Source organism: Rhyacophila brunnea, unplaced genomic scaffold (genome assembly GCF_057557595.1).
Source record: "Rhyacophila brunnea isolate RB1 unplaced genomic scaffold, BYU_Rbru_1.0 scaffold_14, whole genome shotgun sequence".
Lineage (NCBI taxonomy): Eukaryota > Metazoa > Arthropoda > Insecta > Trichoptera > Rhyacophilidae > Rhyacophila > Rhyacophila brunnea.
Window position 1 is genome coordinate 6,235,145 of NW_028232796.1, and position 22,283 is coordinate 6,257,427.

The window sequence follows — 22,283 nt, forward strand, 5'->3', positions numbered from 1 at the left end:
CAGAATGCTGAAACATTTGTCATAACTAAAATTTCCTTAGCAGAAAACACTATGCAGAAACATTGTCCTTAGTTAAGATCATTTCTATTGAAAATAGTACCATATTTAAAAATTCTCTTTCCTATAGTTTAAGTAAATTATTTTATAATTGTTAAACGATGACAAAAATATGACAACTGCATTTTATAAATGCAATAACTATAAATACATATTAATATTTGATTATAATACTCTTATGTTTCCGTTATAAGTCATTATACGTGATTCCACAGGCACCGCAAGATATTTTTTTAACATGGTAACACTAGCGTCAAGTGTCATTCTATCATCTTGCATCTTGTATTTCTACGGGCTGGCGTATAAAAGTAAAATTATATTCTGCAAGTACATGCCAAAACGAATTAATAATATCAATATCCATATTGAGATACATTGTTAAATGAATTTGAGTGTACTGTTTTATAGACATGCGAATTTATTTTGACAGCAGCTGTCAGTGGTAAATGGTAATACAGAAGGGTGCGTGTTCATAACAAAAGTAGTCTATGGTTAAGGATTCCTTAACTCTGTACTCAGTATAGTCTATAGTTAAGTCATGCTTTTCGGCAACTTATCCTTAGGATCGAAATTTTGGATTCTGCATAGGGCTCTAAGTATGTAATAAAACAATAAATATGAGCTAATTTTGCTTCGATATACCTACAGAATACACCCACAGATCTTAAAAGTGTGTATGTATTCTATCAAACCTTTTTTATGAATTTTGCTTGTTAACCGCGTCATCTATTTGTTTTTACTTAGAAATGTATTTTTAAATATGTTTACTCTCCCTATTACGTACTGTAAATAATACATATTTACACTGATTACGTCATATAACGTATAGGTACATAAATAAATAAAACTATAAATAATATATCTACCTGGCAGGTCTCTTAATATACCTAGTGGTTATCAATATATTTCACGGGACGGAATCCTTTTGAATAATTATGATCAAAATCGTGGTAACGCCAAATGTATAAAATAACCATTCACTGTCAAAATTAAATGGGCACAGCGTAATTACTTGATAAATAAATTTCCATTTTAAAACAAGGCCCATGCAAAATGGCTGACAATGACGAGGGTCGGGATAAATTTATTATATTTCTGCTAATAAATATATAATTTCAAGTTCGTGAGATAAAATCTTCAGAAGTGTAAGTGTTGCAAAATCTACAAGATATTTTAAGGTACCCCTTTTTATTTATTCATACAATGCCAATGTCGAAAAATTATCATATCAAATAATTTTTAATTAATTTAAAAATCTACATAATCCAATTTTATCTCATTTTAGGGTGAGAGTGTTGAGTCACTAGTGTGGTGTCGATGTGTAGATTGAGGATGACGATAATGAAGTCTACGATGTATCAGGGTGAGATTTATTAGCAGCGTATCGGTACAATAGTATATTATACATGATAGTTACTAGCTAAGTACTTGGATTCGAGTGACATTGAGGTAAATTATTCTTCGTTATTTATACAATAAAAGTAACACATTAACATAAAATTCTGTTACATAATCATAGTAGACTAACTATAGAATCAGCGTTTTAAATCGAGTAGTTTGTGAAATATTATTTGTTATTACAGTCGTAAGAAAATATAATACTATAAAAATGATTATTCAGCTAATACACCGTAATGATTTATAATGTGCTGTGATATGTAATAATATACCGTATTTAATGTCGCCAAACAACTTGCTGATTTAGCTAAGATTGTTTGCTGGAAATGGATTCGCTGGGAATATATTACTGCAGAGCAATTTGATAGAGATCGCTTATTATTCTGCAGCTACAAGAGTAACGTTTTAAGCTAAAACTGCAATTTGATAAATTTTACTGATATTGCTATTCTTAAATCAATACCCAAAAACATTATAATATATTACATACTATTTTTTAAATAAATTCTAATGAATTTAAGTTTTATATTATTTAATTTGAATCGTTTTTGCAACCCGTGTTTCACCTTTTTGTGCAGAATATAGACATAGGACAGCATGTATATGACTGCAGAATATAGACATAGGACAGCATGCATATGAACCTGCATAATATAGACATAGGACAGCATGAATATGAAGCTGCAGAATATAGACATAGGACAGCATGCATATGAAGGGGTGGATAAGTTCACGTATCTCGGATCCAGCCTAAATACCCAAAATAAGACAGCAGAGAAGATAAAAATCTGCCTTATCTCCGGGAATAAATGCTGGCATGCCTGCAAGCGACTGGTGGGGTCGAAAATTCTAGACCGAAGATGTAAACTTCTAATTTATAAAACAATTATAAGGCTAGTGGTCACTTATGGCTGTGAGACTTGGTGCTTAACTGAAAACGAGGAAAACCAATTAGCTGTCTTCGAGCGCAAAATACACCGCAAAATCTTTGGACCCACGTTGGAAAATGGGAACTACAGAATAAAAATGAACCACGAGTTGGAAGAGCTGATTGAACAGCAACCAATCATAAGATACTGTAAGTCCCAAAGACTACGATGGGCGGGACATATGGAGAGAATGCCTGAAATTAGAGCGCCAAGGATCATGACGAAGTGGCTACCCCAACGGAAGAGACCCAGAGGCCGTCCAAGAAGGAGATGGGCTGACGCCGTAAAAGTAGACTGGCTTCATCTAGGAAGAGCCGGTAACTGGAGAAGTGTGGCGAGAGACTGGAGTGAATGGAGAGCGGTTGTGGAGGAGGCCAAATCCTACCCCGGGATATAGCGCTGTGGAAGAAGAAGAGAGAAGTTTCATCTTTCATCATCTTCATGCACTATACGCACTGACCAATGGTAAATGCACACTGACAACGAATACAGTTAATCTCGCGTATATAATAAATTAATACAATAAACGAGCTTAATTCCATTAGAATTTAAATTCAAATTCCACCAAGTACCCTATAGTATCATTATTTAAAATAAAATAGTTTTTGAAAAATACATAAAGTTTATAAAAACTATGTGTTTAAAATATACATTTTTGGGTGTCCAATTTGAAGAATTTCTTGAATAGTATTAACATTAAATTGTCGTGTGCTAAGTTTTTTTATAAAAAATCATAGTTCTAAAGGACATTTATTATCAAACTACATTTAAATGATTAAAATATCTATAAAATACGATGTAGTAATAAAAATCTGACTTCCACAATACGCACATGTTATGCTTATAGTATTTTTTTGCTAAGTTTGTTTTTTAATAAATTAAAAAGTATTTTTTTAATTTTTAGATACGTGCTGATTTAAAGTAAAAATCATCAATAAAGTGTACAAAATTGCAGTTTTTCAATTCATTTGTTTCAATGTTTAGTTGTAGTGTTTATAACAAAGGTTTTCAAAGTGTACTTAACGGCTCTTTGGAGTGCCGTAATGATTCCCATGGATGCTGTAGTTCCTATACAGAAAAACAATTATTCTAGACAATTTTAATTTAATTCATCGCCTCAAAAATGTTCCAGTCAATTGTTAGAAAATTACGGGTCGATTACAAACTCCATTGAATAATTTACCGAATACATTTGACTACAATCTGTTATATCTTATAAAAAATTAAGATATTATGCGTGTGTTGACAAAATAATAATTTGGAAAAGTGCAACTGTGCGCCTCTATACATTGACTTCTTCGTCATAGCGCTGTATGCGATGACAGTATTGCTTTTTGCATGTTGGCGGTATTGCAATGGTTTTAGTTCCAGAAACGACCGCGGTAACGTGTATATTTCGATATAGAATCCGCAGGTTTTCTCCACAAACATGACAATTTTTTCAAGAATACCTAAACTTTTATTTTATTAATGTATTTTATGTACCTAGTCATTAAGTATTTTTTTTTTTTTTAGAATTATTAATAACCATGTCCTTGCTTTTTCGTACAAGGTGGTTGTTAGTAATTTTGAACAATCACAAATACCCAGGCTTTGAGAAAAACACATACATGTTTTTGTCATGACCGGGAATCGAACCCAGGAACTCTCGGGTGGAAGGCGAGCGCCTTACCCACTGCACCACGAGAGCCGCCATAGTCATTTAGTATTAATTTATAATATGAGAATAGACATTAAGTTATCATAATGTCATATTAAAGAATATTTCTACAAAGTCTACAGATTATCTGGGTTAACCTTGCAAAGATACCCTTTTCTTCATTTTCTACCTTCACACAACACTCCAACCCTTAGATAGTGAGAAGTAGCATTTTTCCACGAATTCTTTCTACTTTACGCGTTTATTTTGTAATTTACCTCTTTGAACCATAAAATAGGGTGTATCAATAAAAGCTGACGGCTTTATATTTACCGCCATTTGCTACTAGAGTCACTTTATCATTTCAAATTTGACATAATATGTAGGCTCTGAAGATATGTAAAATTAGACAGTAGGTACAACAATAGGTATAAATCGTAAAAAATAGCAAAAATTGTGCAGCGAAAATTATGTATATGAGAAACCATTACACGGCTTGTACCCTATCCATGGAATAAGCCAAACCGAATCGTTTATTACCCTCGAAACTTACGCTGTTTCAGTTGAAAACCATTTACTAACTAGTCGAGTGTTCATGGAAGTGCTTGCGAAACTGTATACAGACATCGCTTCATGTTCCGTTATGCTTCACTCAAATCATAGTGTTCGGGTATGCTTGCATATTTGGATCAAGTATTCATTCTACCAAAATCAGAAGAATATCTTTCTCTATGGTCACTTTTTAACAAGTTTGATGTCTATGGACGCTTAAACGTCAAACAAAAACGACACAGGACGTAATTTTTGCATTTTGCCGTGAGATACCTCCAGTAGTAATACAATGCCAATATTGAAAATGAAAGATGTTTAAATCGCTACGTCATTTACATACTCATTATATCTTATATTTATTGATTTATATTACATTATGGCCGGATAATCCGAATGCCGAATAAACGTTATTGAATAAATATAATCATTATATCATCATCATAATCAAATATAATACTCTTGAGAAGTAAGTACATGATTACTATCGCGGAAGGTATGTACCTATATAAACAAATAAAAGTAAATGCTGATGGTGATAATATACTATGTATTATGCATAAATCGTTTCCAGCACAATTATAATATGAATTAAGTTATTAAAATATATATATCTATATTAATTAGATTTTCATTCATCTGCGTCTGATATGTATTTACTAACGAAACTTTTGAATCCGAAAGCATTATCGCTTTTACGAAATTTACGGCGTTGTAGATTAGTTTCATCTACGAAAGCAAAGTTTAGTGATAAAGAAAGCAATCATGATTGAATAAAATGAAGCCCCAATTATAGGATCAATTGTAAAATAGATAATACCATTAGATAATAATCAAAATAAATCACTGAATCATAATGAAATACGGAAGAAAACAAGTACTGTGACACCCCCGTATGGTCCCCATTTGGAGATGTCTTTGTGTATCTTGAGAGGCCCGAATCGGTATCGAAGCCAACAAATAATAACGGCTGATTGCGAAAATAATTAAATAATGTTTAATATCTGTCTAATAAATATCTGACCGGCAACATTGTCAAAAAAAATACGTATGGCAACGCCGCATTTTGTGCACAGCTCGCAAGTGTGACGGTTTTTTTTTTGGCGGAGAGAAGCTTCCTTGACAGCACGCAGAAAACACTGCTCGCGCGCGCTACGCATATTTCGTCATCCAAAAAAAAATTGTATAAAATGTAGTAATCTAGTATATATTATCATCAAATAAGCTCGTCGTTTCCGAAACAATTCCGGTGTGTTAATTATCTACCTCCAAACCCTAAAATGCAGACGATAAAAAACATACTAAAAATAAAAGTGACAGTTTGTTTTCACATTCAAAAATGGAGGGAAGTGATAGTACGTATGTAAATTATTATTATCAACAAACGCGGGCTGTCAGTTGCAATCTGTCAAACATCGACTCTACCATATTTAGCAATCGATTCGCTAAACTTATGGTAGAGCGGCATTCTGTGTACGGATTCGGCGAGATGCTTATATACAAAATCTGGATGAACGCAATTATACGTTTTGCACGCCATCTGCCGTAAAATCGCATTCAAAAATATTGGATGAAAGGCCCCTTGGTGTGGTTTCTGGGAAGAAAATGTTATCGAGACGTTATTATATTAACCGTAACATAATTACGCTTTTTACACGAATTAAACGGAATGAACTTGGAAAACAAAAGGTTTCAACAGGATGGCACCACTTATCATAATGCACGAAAAATACTACAGCTATTGCTAATAATTTTTTCATATCTCCTGTTTTGGTGACCTTGGCCCTGCCGAGTCTACCCTGATAAGCCATAAACGACTCCTAATCTGAAACATAATATCCGGAGCTTCATCGACGATATATAACAGGCCTTGTGTAATGGCAAACGTGGTCAAAAGAATGATAATGTCTCAATAATTCACAGATGGTTAATTATTAAACTATGGTACATTCTGTACAATAATTCTAATAAATATTCCGGTAATTTTACTTTTTATCGAAAAAACGATAAGTTCTTATTGTAACGTCTTTATGTAAATTGTATATGAAACACATAGCATCTGTATTATAGAGTAATAATACTTTTGAGTATTCTTTTATATTTAATAATAATTAAATGAGGTATGAACCCCAAATATCCCAAAAGGCAAATGTCAAGTTTCGAAGAACGTTATTTGTGGAAGTGTACGGATGTCGTTCTTGTGTAACCGTTATTTCTAAAAAATTCTACAGTTTGCATGTTTTTTTATTCCGCACTAAAACAATCAACCTTCGTAATACAACGTCCTTGACAAAACGAAGGGATTAGATTGAGCAAAAAACCGAAACTAGAAAATCCCTTAACTAATCATGCGTATATTTTCAGGAACATGGGGTGGTTTTTTCGCTCGAGACTGTCTACAAAGGGGCGAATCAACTGGCAGACTTTAGCCCGTACTATGGATCTCCATACAACACAACTGATAGGTATGTATCTACCCTTTAAAGTATAATAATATAGACACATATTCTACTAATAATATACTTACAGTGTTTTAAAAATATTTGCGATTTGAAAATGTACTAAACTTATATAGTTTTTTTGTGAGTCTGTTTCTTTTATTATCATTCAAAAACTACTAAACGAATTTTGATGATACTACCACAGATTATAGAATACATTATTGGTGTCAGTAAAGTGGTAAAGTTTAAAAGTTACAAGATAAAACTTCTCGAAAATATGTCACTTGCAACAACAACTCTTCACGAGTAGGTAAAGTTTGTCAGATAGCAGCAGTCGAGTGGTAAGGTGAGGTTTCACAATAAATAGATAAATATATAGTAACAAAAAATAAACTCATTATAATAAGGGTAAATTTCCATACGTCATAATAGTTTTTTTATTCTCCTCAACGCGTATTTATTTCAACGCTAGATGTTTATTGTATAAATACAGAATATTATACATGTGTAGATATTTAATAACTGACTCTGAAGATAAATCTTTTCTAAAATAACGCACTTGCAACAACACTTCATCAGTAGATAATGCTAACTACATATATTTATTTCTTCTTTACACTATTTCTTTGTTTTTAAATGTCATGTTGTGAACGTCTTAAATTTATAATTATTAATTTTCACTATGAAAAAAAAAATCTCCAAATATTTATTCTCTTAATACTCCAAATACGCGTTGAAAATCAACATGTGAATTTTCCAGTCACGAGATTTGAACCCGAAACCCACGACATTATATAATTATATACATTACCGCTCGGCAATCGTGGGTGTAGTAGAGCCCACACAGAACGACTACAGTTTATTTTTGTTATTTTGTATTTATCTTTAAAATGAAAAAAATGACTGTTCCTGTTTATTTTTGATGTGTGTAATTTTTTTGTGAGCGCTACGCTACACTCATGCAAAATATAAAATATCTAGTACATACCCTTTTATATTTAGAAAAATATATATAATTCTTCATATGAAAATACATTAGAATTTTAAATGCGTTTTCCTCCAAATTATAAATTTGTCATTTCAGATTACTTTTCTTATAACCACAGACAAATCTATAAAAAAATCTTTCAAAGCAATCTAATTTATCTCATCTCGATTTTATCCATCCAATGAACATTGTCAGCATTATTAGCTACTAATATAATATTAAGTACTCCATTCTACTGGTAGGCTTACGCCGAATAATCTTGATCCTAATTTGACCAGTGAATCAATAAATTCAATGCCTTTTGTGATAATACTTCCATTATCTGCGTGACTGTATTAAGATAGGGGTCCTCCGAGCATTTCTAATCAGCCGAAAGATCTCTCCGCTGGGATTTCAGTGATTGACGAGCCCTGGCACTAGAAGACTGGCACGTGTAACAGCTGATAGCTAAGCTGTTGAAAAATGTAACAGTGTAAGTCAACCTACGTTGCAAAATGGGGTGGTGTCACAATGTACATATTGGCACTTTACGCAATTTAAATTTTATTTGAATGTTTAAAAATAAATGGTATCATTATTTCAATTAGTGAGAAGAAGAAAAACCCTCAATGATAATATGTAAGCTCACATATTACGTTAAAACATTTTCTCTAATTTAATATTCAGAGACCTAACGACTAAATAAATACCTACACAAGTATAGACTAAAATCCACTTAATTGGCCCTCTTGAGGGATTATCCTGAAACTGTCTTCTGACGGAAATATATATAAAATTTGTAATTCATAATTTATTATGTGTTAAAATTAGCTTTAAGAATTGTAAATTATAACCAAATGTCAGCTCACTTGGATTTTATCGTACCAAAATTCTAAGAAGGGAATAGGAAAACTAAACGACGCAATGACTTCAGGTAGAAAAGAAAGTGGGAAGGGACGATGATTAGAGATTCTCGTCTCTTGCCACTCACCTGAAGTCATACAAATGAGAAGTCAGTCGGCTACTGTCCCTTAAATACATACACACACGTCATATACATACATATATGCATCATTTTATTTATTTTGTAATTTATAAATTACAAATTCAAAAGTGGATTTCCCTTTTAGAAAAAAATATTAGCAAGAGAAATATATTAAGGAACTTGACTTACTTCCAGTATTCCAATAATAAACAGCTCAACATAGAATCCACCTCCACCATTCCTGTAGAATCATTTTAATATTTTTTTTATTAAGTTTCAGTCAGGTAAAAAATAACTCAATTAGTGTTCGGATCTGCCCTTTCACTCACACCCTCTTCCCCGGCTTTCTTCTTTTTGTGAAAATTTTCGCTGAAAGCTTTCCGAAGGCTTTTTTTCGCTGCGTAGTAAGAATGTTAATTATCCATGGCTCCACTGTCAATCCGTGATGCGGGGGATTTAATCTTTAGCCAATCCATATCCGCTGTTTCTCAACAACAACGAAAACATTAAAAATTCAGTATTACTCTGTATTTAAGTCACTGAAAATATTATCATTTATAATGTTAATTGCATATTATGTTATTTCATTATAAGTACAGAGCATTTACAATTATCAGATTTGTAGTTACGTAATGGAGTATATAATAATATTATTATACCACGCACTTATAAAATCATAAGTCGTTTATTACTAAAAGTTTATGTATATAAAATGTGGTTGATTTATTATTATTGATTCAAAGTTCTTCAACGATTGATTCGTTGGTTGGTTATTATTACATTATTTTATTATGTGTTATTTATACGCAGTCACGGCAGCTTAAAATAAAAGTGACTATGCTAACTTGCGGATATGTTTTCTAGACTGGGCGGAGAGAAGATTTGAGTATACATAATATGAATGACGCAATTTATTTTGTGATTCATCTACCTAGGACGATAGTGGCACTGAAAGACATGATTTCAGCCCCTGAGTCTCTCACCGTCCTAACTTGTTATTTGATAAACATGCTTGAACTCGCTTTCGTACGAGTACTTTTAATAAATCATCTCTGTTCTGGCAGAACACACTAACTGGAGAATACTAGTTTTGAGTAATTTGACTTTGAAGTTGTTAAAATGTTTGAAATAATGGTCTATCATGTGAGTTTATAAAGTAATCGTAAAAAGGATGACTTTAAAATAAAGACTGTTTATTTATCAAGAGGGTTTCCAGACGGTAAAGTTTGAAATAAGGAACATTTTGGTAATAACTCAATATATCATTTTTTCGAATTAGTGTCTTCTGCCAGAACAGTGACGAAATATTGTATACTCATGTAGACTTATTTTATATGTTAAGTACTAATGTACTATGTGATAACATCATTCTTCTTCTTTTTCATCGAGATCTCATGATCCGAATAATTTTACTTTCGGCCAGCAACCTTATCCAGGGCTCATATATACATCTCCTGGCATACAACCCGTATCGGAGAAAAACCCGCGTGGCACTTTTGTTTAACGTATCCATAAAGCTATTCCTTGTCCTCTTCGAGGGGGAGTCATGACCACTTCCGGGGCTGGCATCATGGGTTTTCGTGTACTGCGTTTCTTACCATGTGTAGCAAAGTTTTCCCTCTACCTGTAGCAAAATGATTTAGTTATGCAAATTTATCGTATACCTACTTAATTGAAATTTATTGTTGTTTGCTATTTGCTATCAAATATTAGAATGTTTTCTTCTTCAAATGCAAACATAGAGTTTTTAAGTCATATTTTAGTAATTTTGTGACAAAATTTTTAATCACACCCATGAAAATGATGTACGTAGAGTTGATGTCATTCCGCTTTGCTTGACGTAGAGCCCTACTATCCCTACTAATGAATCTGACACGCGATTGGGCAGATGTCTCGCGGAGTATTATTTTAATAAATCATAGTATTTATTGTTACGATATTGTGGGTAAAAAAAATGTATAATTAGCGATTTTATGTCTTTAATATTTCGATCGAAACTTTTAATGTGTTATTTGGGATTGCCTTTAAGGTGATATCTTTACCTACCAGAGGCACCTAGCGGAAAATACGAAGCTTGCAATTTGAGACATTTTTTGATGATTTACAATTTCAACCGTGTTAATAATTAATAAATTTGTATCAGAAAACATCAAGAAGAAAAATATTTTTTATTTCAAGTCAAGATAAACTTACAATATTGTAAAAAAATGAATTTTTTGGATGACCCCATCTTATTATTACATATATTTTATGGTCATATTTATTATTAAAATTTTGTTTTAAAGTTTTCTAAGCTTCATTTAAGAGAATTTTGACTAATTCATAGTTTTAATAGTTGTTATATTTATTTTAAAACACATCGATTAGTATAAAAATATAAATGTGTATAACTTGAAATCCTTTTTAGTTAGTCTTTGGTAGGTAAAGACATCGCCTTAAATCAGTGTTGCACAAACGCGGCCCGAAATGACATTTCTTGCGGCCCAAAGTAACAAGTACTTCATCACCAAATGTATCATTGAATATGATAAAAATCTGTATTTGATATGTGAATAAATTATGCAGTAGCAACGGTATATAATCTGAAACGTCACTCATAGAAAATTAAATGCTAAATATGATTATATTTTCACGGGTATAGATTTATGACCGAAATTCATCTTCGACAACCAAAAAAGATTGAGAATCACGGCTAACAGCAGAAAAACTAAATAACCGCTATGTATGTAGGTAGGTACATCAAAAGTTTTTTTTTATATAATATGGTTGTACAGACTTTTACATTTCTTTGATTAAATATACAGAACAGTGAGATAGCAACAAAAAATACTTTGAATGTTTATAATATTAGGCATAGACGTTACGTAGATTAAAAAGCTCAATTTCAGCCTATATGCTTACACATCGTTAATCACTCACACCTACACCACCAGATGGCGCCAGTGTTTCATTTTACGTAGCTTGGCGCCCAACACAACGGAAATAAAAAGCAAACAGCGAGATGTGAGCTTTCGAACTTTGGAGCTTTGGCGAAATTCGAAGACTGTATTACTACTAGTTAGGGTCATCATATCGAATGAAAGTATAGATACTTTTTTAATTAAACTTTTTCATGATAGATATACAATACTAAACTTATATATAAATTCGAGATGGAACATTTGAGGTTTGTAGGAAATGTTTTAAATTAATTAGACACAAAAAGTTTTATAAATAGAATTGTTTTCTCATTTCATGGATGTATATTTATTTCATTACGCGTTAAAAAAATATGTTGTATTTATTACTGGTTACTCTGAGGTGATACGCAGGTGATATGCTTTCGATACTTCAACTGTCAAAATATTATACTCATAGCTATATTATTATTATTATTAATTATGTATTACGATATACTTATTGAAAAACAACAAAGAAACACAAAAAACACTTTCTACATAATATCGATATGTTTCGTCTGGAGAACAAAATACCAAGAAAACTACTTGAACTAAACGAAAATAATGAGTTCAATATTATTATATTATATTGCGTGGTAATCGCCAATCAACATTTAAATATACCGACTAGAGAAAAATATCGAATTTCAAAAGGTTATCGTTAATAATATGAGATTGAAAGAACGGTTCCATGAATAAACAGATCATGATATAAAATGACATGAATAAACAGAACAGTGACAAAACAGAATAGCGGTAAATAGAACTATAACATTTCAAGAAAAATATAAGATTTGTTATTGAAATTGTCGTATCTCTTTATTCACAAGTTTTCAATTCGCCGTAAAAAAAAATCAAATTATATAATTTCTGCATTCCTAATCGCTGGAAAGCTTCAATTAAACGGGACTAAACTTTGCCGGTAAGCTAGATATATCTCGTCTTAATCAATCTAATATGTTCAAAATGCTTAGGTGACTAGGTAGAACGAAATAATTAGCTTAATAATTCTGTGCATGATTATCAAAATCAACAAATAAATTGAAGTTTTTACGCTGAATGGCCAACATGCAGTGATTATATATATTATATATTTATATATATATTTCGTTTATAAACTAAAGTTTTATAAGTATTTAATGTATAAATATATACGACAAAAATGAATGTTTTATTTTTTCCCTGGCTGTTTGTCCGGTTACCTGAAATAATAGTATCGACATGTTTGACCACTTTTCTACTAGTGTTTCGCTGAGTGAGAGTACCGCATTAGAATATTTGGAAAACATTGGTATTTTTTATTAAATGTCGCACCTCAGAGTAATAACTGTCATAAGTTTGATTGTCCATTTTAACTCTCGACTCCTCTGTTTCGACAGAATTACAGTACACGGGTATAGGGGCCACTTCATGTCACTTAAGACAAATGCCAGCAGAGCAAGTCAAGATTCTTTGTTTTATTTCCTAAATTCTTCCTTAATCACCAAGGCGACCGGTTGCTACATCAGTCCCGTGCAGCTTCGTTTCGGGACAAAAAGTGTGGCAGTAAAAACTTTTTATTCAGACACGTTTATAGCGGGTATGAAATGTGGTCATGCACAAATTGTGGGCTCCATATCATGACGGGTGGAGATATGGTAACTCAAATCATTGGCCATTTTAAAAGAGAGCCATTTGAAGTTTATTTTTTGTAAATATAGGAAATGTTTAGAATGTATAAATGGTAGCGCTTTTAGCTGTGACCTATATAATTTGAAGGTGATGGTGGTGATTGGTGGATTACGGATCTAGGGGGGGGGGGTTATACCGGATGCCAGTCACTGACATGTATGTCGAGGGGGCTGGCGCGCGCTGGAGCGGTGTAAGCGGACGGTACACTTTGGATGGATAATATATTATGAGGTTGATGAATGGTGATGATAAGTTGAGGATGGATGATATAGACGCGACGTTCACTTAAACCGTAACAGACTCAGTGCAACGAAGGTTGAACAGATATGTTTTGAATCACTCGGTAGTAAACGCAGCGCGGCAACACGTACCCGTTCGTATTCTTGAGCTGACTGAATGTTATTCGCAATCACGGTTTTTATGACCCATAATTGCTCGTCGTCTGGTCTGATGACAATAATAAATTAGGAAACTTGAGTAGGTGGGGAATAAGGATAAAGGCCACCACAGTTGGCGCAACCATAAATTATTCCCTATTTTTATGGGAAAAATATTACCCATTTTCAAAAAAATCATTTAAAATATAAGAAAAACATTGATAGTTTAATATTTATTCTTTGAAAATTATGACAGAATTTTATTAGGCTATTTACAATGTGTATTTCAAAACTAATCAGTCCAAGATTTTTGCTAAAATTTGTATATTAAATAATATAACACCATTTCCGTAAACGCTACAAATAATATTGGTTGTGAACTTGGGAGAATCGCATTAGATGATATTATGCAATTACGAGATTAAGACTCAATTTCAGTTCTGGAAAATTTATTGGATTTTCTCTGGCCGATGGTACATTTTCGTAAAACGTGTTTCCAATTGAATAATTTCAGTAGTACTTATAATGTCATTTGCTTGAAAAGGTTCGGCTTAAATCAAAGCTTAACTTAACGATTCATAAATCAATTATTCCGGTGATAGCATAAAGATAACTTTACTTATTTATACAACACCGTCGTGTCTTTTTTCACGAGAATTTTTCACATTTTGTTATTAAAAGGGTAAAATTTTAATTAAACTTGTTTATATATTTTCATAAATGTATAAACAATTTAATTATTATAATTATCAAAAGCTGGCCACCATAAGGATGGGTTTTTTGTCGCTTCCCACCCTAAATACTTTGATCTAAAGGGAATGGAAAAACTGGGCGCCAGGACAATTGGGCGCCAGACTGTCGAATGAAATAAATAGACGTTCGTTACGATTTTATACAGAAAGTATACGAAAAATTATTTTAATCAGTTTCTTATCTTATATATTTATTATTTAATCAGTACTTAGTAGTTTTAATTCATTTTTCTTTTAACATTATATTTTTTTATTGCGGATTGAGAATTATCCTACATCAGGCTTCATATAAAAATAAAAGAACTCTCTTCTAACTGGAATTTAAACATATTTATGCACAATTTATTAAATCATTATTTACATATATGCATATTTAAATTCTCACCAAGTATTAAATAATATCATAATAGGTATGTAATTTAAATATAAATATATGTTTCAAAAGTAACGATAATTTTAATCACGAACGTCTATTTATTTTTAAATTTCATTCGATTGCGTGGTGCCCAGTTGTCTCGGCGCCGAATCGTCCTAGACCCAATCTAACGAGATACCGAGATTTCGCGATTTGAAAAAAATAAGTGAAATTTTGTTCACATTATGTCTTTCAGCGTAACTACTAGTGATACCAAGGTAATCTGGACCCTGCCTAAAGTGATTCCAACAAAAAATCATAATAAATTTCACATTTAACCATACTTGATTGATTATTTTTTAGCAAAAATTAATGTTTTATACATATGCACATTTTTTTCGATGGTAATAATACCAATCGTGAAACTATGGTATAATGTATCAATGTAACTAGTATAATGGTAGTAGAGATTTTAATATGTATTATTTGTATTCATAAATTACACTTCTTTCGTTGAACTACATGGAGACCTTATTTAGCTCACCTCGCCTCAACTGTGATAAGATTCATGAACTAAAACAGTAATTGCATAACATACACTATAGCAGTGCTCCGCAACCGGTGTGCCGCGAGACGATGCTAGGTGTGCCGCGGTACGTTGTGTCAAAAATGCAAATAATTTATTATATTATACAATACTTACTTAATGGCCAAATTTGCGTGCATGGCTGGTAATATATTTGAGCACCTGAATAAAATTAATAAAAAAATGGAAGGTCAGAATGAAAATATATTGATATGCTTCACTACCATAGGAATATTAAATAAATCCCCTAGCATTGAAAACAAGCAATGAATTTTGGGTCCGGCCCAAAAACTTATAACTTTTCTGCAAAAGAAATTTCATCATTATTTTCATACAATCAATACGACTGGATTCGAAACCCTTTTGCAACCAATGCCGGAAATTATATAGAAGCACTATAATAATTATATTCGTGAGGAATTTTGTTGAATTGAGGATCGACGTGACGCTAAAAATGAATTTCGCCGATGTTCCATTGGGTATTTTCTGGATTTAGGTTAATAAAGAATATCCTTGGATTTCCGACAAGGCTATCGCAGTTCAGCTTTTTTCAACTCAAGCTATAATTAAAAATGATAAGCAGTCATACTTGACGGGTGATAAGAACTTCGGGGTTCTCTTTCGTCAGAACTCTAGTCTGGGGGGCCAGGCTCAGGGGGGAGCATGGCAGATCAACCAGATAAATGAGATAAACACAAATTACAATTTTTCTATAATGGTTAAAAAAAGTCGCCTGCGGCGCTATATTACTACGCTGATAATAATATTTTTAAATACGTGGTTGGGAGGTGTTTGTATTAATAAATACAAAAAATAGCTAAACATACAATGAATACCATTAATTTTACCTCGAACACCATTTGAAAAACACTACCTACTTTAAAGTATCACACTGTCATTAACCTTAGCGATAGGTAGGAGGCTCGTTTCAGCATGTGGGGTCCACATTTTGATGTATAAATTGTTTTACCTGTGGTGTGCCGCGGAATTCTGGGAATACCTTTGGTGTGCCATGGGTGAGAAAAGGTTGCGGAGCACTGCACTATAGAATAACAAATTATATTAGCAGTCTCTATCAATTGATTCAGCAATACTGTGTTGTGACGTTTCTTCCATATTTTAATTTCATTGATATTACAGACACGAGAATAGTTTTTTAGTTATTATTCTCTTAACTTTATAAGTGTTTTTTTTTTATATATATTTTTAACACTAAAATAAGCCATGGTATCTGTTGAGAGTCGTACTTACTATAAGTGAAACAATCACTGGTTTTGAGAAAATAACATTATTTTAACTATTAATTCTTTCAGTTTACGCCTTGTTCATTTGGTACAACCGACATACTGCAGCAGTGCATTATGTATTGTGACCCCACTTAGAATCGAACTCGGAGCACTCAATAAGAAGACTACGACAGCCGCCACAACTACGCTACAAAATTTATACCATTTGAATAAAAAAAACATATCGATTTTAAAATCAAAATTATATTTGGATAACAAAATTCTACTCACAAATTCATTGTCACAAACGCTACATACTAGCTTCTGCTCTACAATGTGTGTAATATTTGTATTTTATTTAAAAGAAAAAAATCATTTATTTATGTTGCAAGTCCATTATTTCTTTGTTAATTTCTTAAAAACTAAGAGTCACGAAAACAATACAGCGTCGAAATTACAAAAAAAAGTATATATTATATTTTTAATTTCGTGTTTTTTTTTTCATAAAATTTATAATTTACTTTGTGACAGTCCTTTGAAATGTAAAGTAAATCACATCCATGTAACATTCAATTTTTATACTTTACAGTGAAAGACTTATTAAATAATTTCTTGTAAAAATTTCAGTCTAAAGATAGATTTGACAATCTAAAACACGTGTCACAGAATAATAATAATAAAAATATTTTTTTTATCATTATCCAAGTACCTAAATTTATAATAATTATAGAGTGAAATGTTTTACTTTGTATCTCTACAGAGATTTCTTTCGGCGTTGTTCAATATTCTTGAGTAAAAACACTTATCTTCTGCAATATTTCGTCAATCAGAAAATGTACCTTAGAAATTTAATTTCAATATTTCGAATAATTTCCGGAGCTAATTTCGATTCTTTGAAGCCATCAGCTGCAACTGCTCTACCCGCGAGATCAAAGACCAAGTTATATCTGAAAGATGGCGCAGAGAGAACCTCCGTATTTTCTCCGCTAATTAACTTTCCTCGCCTCCTTTGTTGGAATATACTTAGCGGGCGGAATAAAAATTATATTCCTTGAGTGAATTTGAAGAGGATTAGATACTTAAATATACGAATAATGCAGGAATGTATCATGGGCGTACTCGTGAGATTATCCCATATATAATAAAGGAAAAATGAAGGAACGGAATTATATACTATTTCATATTAATTCAACTGTAGTATATCAATTAATTATGTTACTTACTAAGATAAGATACTAAGTAAAATAATGTCTTTTCAGTTATACTATTTTTGAAGTTATACTTCTTTTGGGGCGTTTGATAGAGAGTTAAATTCTGCGCGCGCACACCGTTACGAAAGTGCGCGACAGTATGAAATTAGCTGGGAATCAGGCAGCTGTATACAAACGCAAGTTTGATAGTAGAATTTTTATGTTTTTATTCCGAATTTATTATTGTCGGCCATTTGTAATTCCTCACGTAAACGAACGATTAAACATCAGAGTGACAGTTGTTACTTTAAAAATAAAAACAACGAGAGATAATTATATAATTGAGTAATATTAGTTAAAGTGTATATAAATAAACCAACGGCGCTCCAATAAGCTCAAGAAAATCTTGGGCGTGTAATTTAACAAGAATTAAGAGCTAGTAGAAGAATCTAGGTTATCAGTTTTGTTACGCCAAAGAAGTATAACTTCTAACGCGCGTACATAAGTACACATCCAATATTTGGGGCAGCTATATTATAAGTAATTAAGACTATTTAGAGCCAAAGTGCCATTTTAGACCAAATAATCGATAACCTAAAGCAATTTAAGTCAGCACCATAAACGGGTGATTTCTTTAAATTATCAATGCCTGATCATGAGTAGGTTATATAATAGTGATTATTTAAAATTATTAAAGTCCCTTGTCATTTGGATTTGAAATTCGGGTCTGTTAAATTTACATGTTGTTTTACTGTATGTGTTTGAACCCATAGTAAAGACCCAATAGGTTGAGTAAGTGGCTAACTAACAATTTCTCTTAAAACAAAAATCTGGCAATACAACTTCTACTTTGTACAGGAACATATATGATCCTTATGAGGTCGAACATGAATATAATGTACACCTAAATACTTAAATCACTTATGTTATTGGTGTACATATAATTTAAAACTTGTTGAACTAGTCTGTGTACCATAAATTCATAATGATAAAGAGATGTACTCACTCATTATTTTGGTTCCAATTTCAACCATAATAATTACAAGATAAAAAGAACTTTTTTATATAAAACGTTTTTAAATTTTCTGTTGAATTATTAAGCTCAATATGCTCAAACTGGTACTTGATATGAAGTAAATACAAAACAAACAAATATAGAATACTGAAATGTCATTTTGACGTTTCATTTTGATTTCCATAGTATTGCACGTATATATTAATAATTTAGTTGCTAAAACCACTCTCTAAGCAACCAATAATAGTCTTTTACTTTTTAAGGATTTTTATGAAATAACTTTCCATACAAAATATAATTAACTGAACATGAATTCAATTCTGCTTAAAGATGGCTAAAAGTATTAAAAAAATGCATTGGCATTGTGTTCTGATATATTCCAAAAGTTTCAAATGTCTAGCTAGTCGGGAAGTTAGTTGAAAATCGATTTCAAGATTTGTACCGGACAAACAACCACCGAACAAACAAGAATACGAGCTAATAAAAACGTTGTAAATATTATAACATTATAGAGGGAAAGGGAAATATATATATAATAACCATTAAAAAATCACATACAAACACAGTATTTTTAATATTTTTTTAATATTATTTTGCAAATCAATTTTTAATTGTTTCATGAATTATTTATCTAGTGATATTGCTATATGTAATTGATTTCTATTATATGTAAAACTGTATACCTTATATTACTTATCTATACGAAGTTCAGAATTGATGAATGAAGATGTGAAAGAAGCTATTGTAGACTATGTCGTAGAAAAGGTTAGCGAAAAACAATTTTAAGAGAAAATCTTATTGGTCTATATTTTTCATTACTAATTCAGCCCTTTACTAATGGAACCCATTTTCGGTAAAACAAAAAATAGCTTGGTGTTTTTTTTCAGTACAAAAAATGGTAATATTTTATTCAACCGAGATATTAATTATTGTTACATTGACAACAAACGAGATGTATTTTTATATGGGAGAGATTTTCTTGAAATCAGGAAAATTTTAGAAAAATGAGTTGAATTCTTGAAATAATTTTGTTTGTTTACTTTTTCTTATTACACCCTACAAAAAAAAATCTGTACGCCTATGGTATGACAAAAGCTTTTATCTGGCAGTAATTTGACGTGGCAACCTCGAAATAACTTTTTGATTTAATTATAGCTGCATAATCCTTTTTGCTATAATATTTCTTTAATGTCGTCATTATTTAGGCAGCGGATTATCTGCGTAGAGCATTAAATTTATCATTCTGAGAGTAACATTAAAGAGAAGATTTTAAAATAATTATACTTATAGGACTTCTTCAGATTATTAGACTTTAGAACTTTCTAAAGCATAATTAGCTGAATTCAATACATTTAACTGTAATACGTAAAATTTTAAACTTTCTCTAAATTAATTTCTATTATTTTTGGTAAGCCTAAAGAAATCAAATGCTTTTAACCATCTAACGAGGGTTTTCGTAAAATTACAAATTAAAAAAACCGTTGCCAAACGCTAACTTATCGAGCTCCAGGTCGAGTCTAATACTGACGCACGTATATTAGATTAAAGTTGTGATCAAATTGAAATGCATGCAGGGCTCGAAATGGACCGGAGCGCACCGGAGCGCCGTTCCTGTTCGTGAAATCGGTAAAATTATCGCTCCGTCTCGTGGAAAAAATAATTTGACCGAATGAGCTAGATAAGTCCATATAATAGAAAATCTAATACACTTATTTTTTTATAAAAAAAAAACACATACAATTTGATAACTATGTGAATATCTTCAGAAAAATGTCGAGCGCTCCGGTTCGTAAATTTTTCCATTTCGAGCGCTGAATGCATGTCAAGTCACTGTCACGCTGTCACGGCGATAAATTTCGTATGTGGTTTCGTCATTTTTCAGAATATTTTGAAGATCACTACCTCTCTCAGAGAGTGCCAACTCTAATGAATTAATATTTTGAATAAATATTAATTATTCATGCTAATTTTAATTAATTTTAACAGTGTCTACGTGTGCATACGTTAAAATTACTTGCAATATTATATCCATAGATAATATTTTGAACAGAAACCAACTTGCAGACCATAAATAATAGACAATATTCTTATAGAAAATACATAGTGCCAACCACTAAAAACAAAAAACGTGATTTTGACGTCATGATTCGAAAAATATGTAGACATGTAGAATATGATAAAAACATTCAAAACGTCATGCAGATGTGGACGTAGTGCGGTTCAACATGAGGTGAACTTTTTGTTGTTTTGGTAATTTCGGCAGATTTTGTCAACTGACAATGTTCGTTGAAAGGTTCAAAATATGCTACGGGATAAGAGCATCAGTCTCATAACATTTTAAACACCAAGAAAAACGACATAACACACTTCGTCACGTGATAGTCCGCGACATGCGCCATAATATATTTTGCGCTTAAAGCACTGACTCGCTATTCATAGAAATCGAATAGCTAGGTAGTGATATGCCTAGCCTAATAGCGCCAAGATTCAACTGTTTATCTCAAAATTTGATGGGTAAATAAATCGAATTAATCTCTTTCTTCATTCTTTATATTATTATAATATATCTACTATTACTTTCAGATATCACTCCGGTGAAGTCACGCGGGCTATTGCTATTATATTACAAATTCTGTATGCGAGAGATATACTCTTCCACAATAAAGTTCAAATTTAATCAACATGAGCTATTTTCATTTTTTTTTTTTGGTTATATAATATCAGAGAACACAGAAATAATGGTTGCGTTATCTTCTGGGTGTGGCAGGTAGACTGTAAAGATCCGGCATAAATAGTGCACACTATACTTATTAGTTTTCATTGAACTAATCATACAACTAGCATACTATGGTATTTAAAATTCGATTAAACCCTTCTTAAACCAAACCAAAACAAATAAAAAATTCTATCTATAAAATATCTAAAATTATGAATGTTTTAATAGAATTTGTTATCATTGAACTCTGAATAAAAATCATATTGGTATTTTTTTAATTCAACTTAACTCTGCTTGACCGAGCCATAATAATATATTATTTAAAAATATTTTTTCTATCTACGAAATATTTAAAATTATGGCATTAAATCATAAATTATTTTAGATAATATGGTGTTGGTTAGTTTTTAAAATTCAATTAAACCCTGCCTAAACTAAACCATTATAGCTAAAAAAACATTGTTCTCTATATAAAATATCTAAAACTATGT

The 22,283-nt window shown here is 31.6% G+C and overlaps 1 protein-coding gene across 1 annotated transcript in view; it reads left to right on the forward strand.

Annotated features, from left to right (window-relative positions):
• Window positions 1-21,301: 21,301 nt before the first annotated feature.
• LOC147075563 (collagen alpha-2(XI) chain) overlaps window positions 21,302-22,283 on the forward strand; it is a 130,636-nt gene continuing 129,654 nt past the window's right edge. Inside the window, exon 1 of the mRNA XM_085942347.1 lies at window positions 21,302-21,306. Coding sequence (XP_085798473.1) covers window positions 21,302-21,306 — 5 coding nt within the window. The remainder of the gene's footprint in view (window positions 21,307-22,283) is intronic.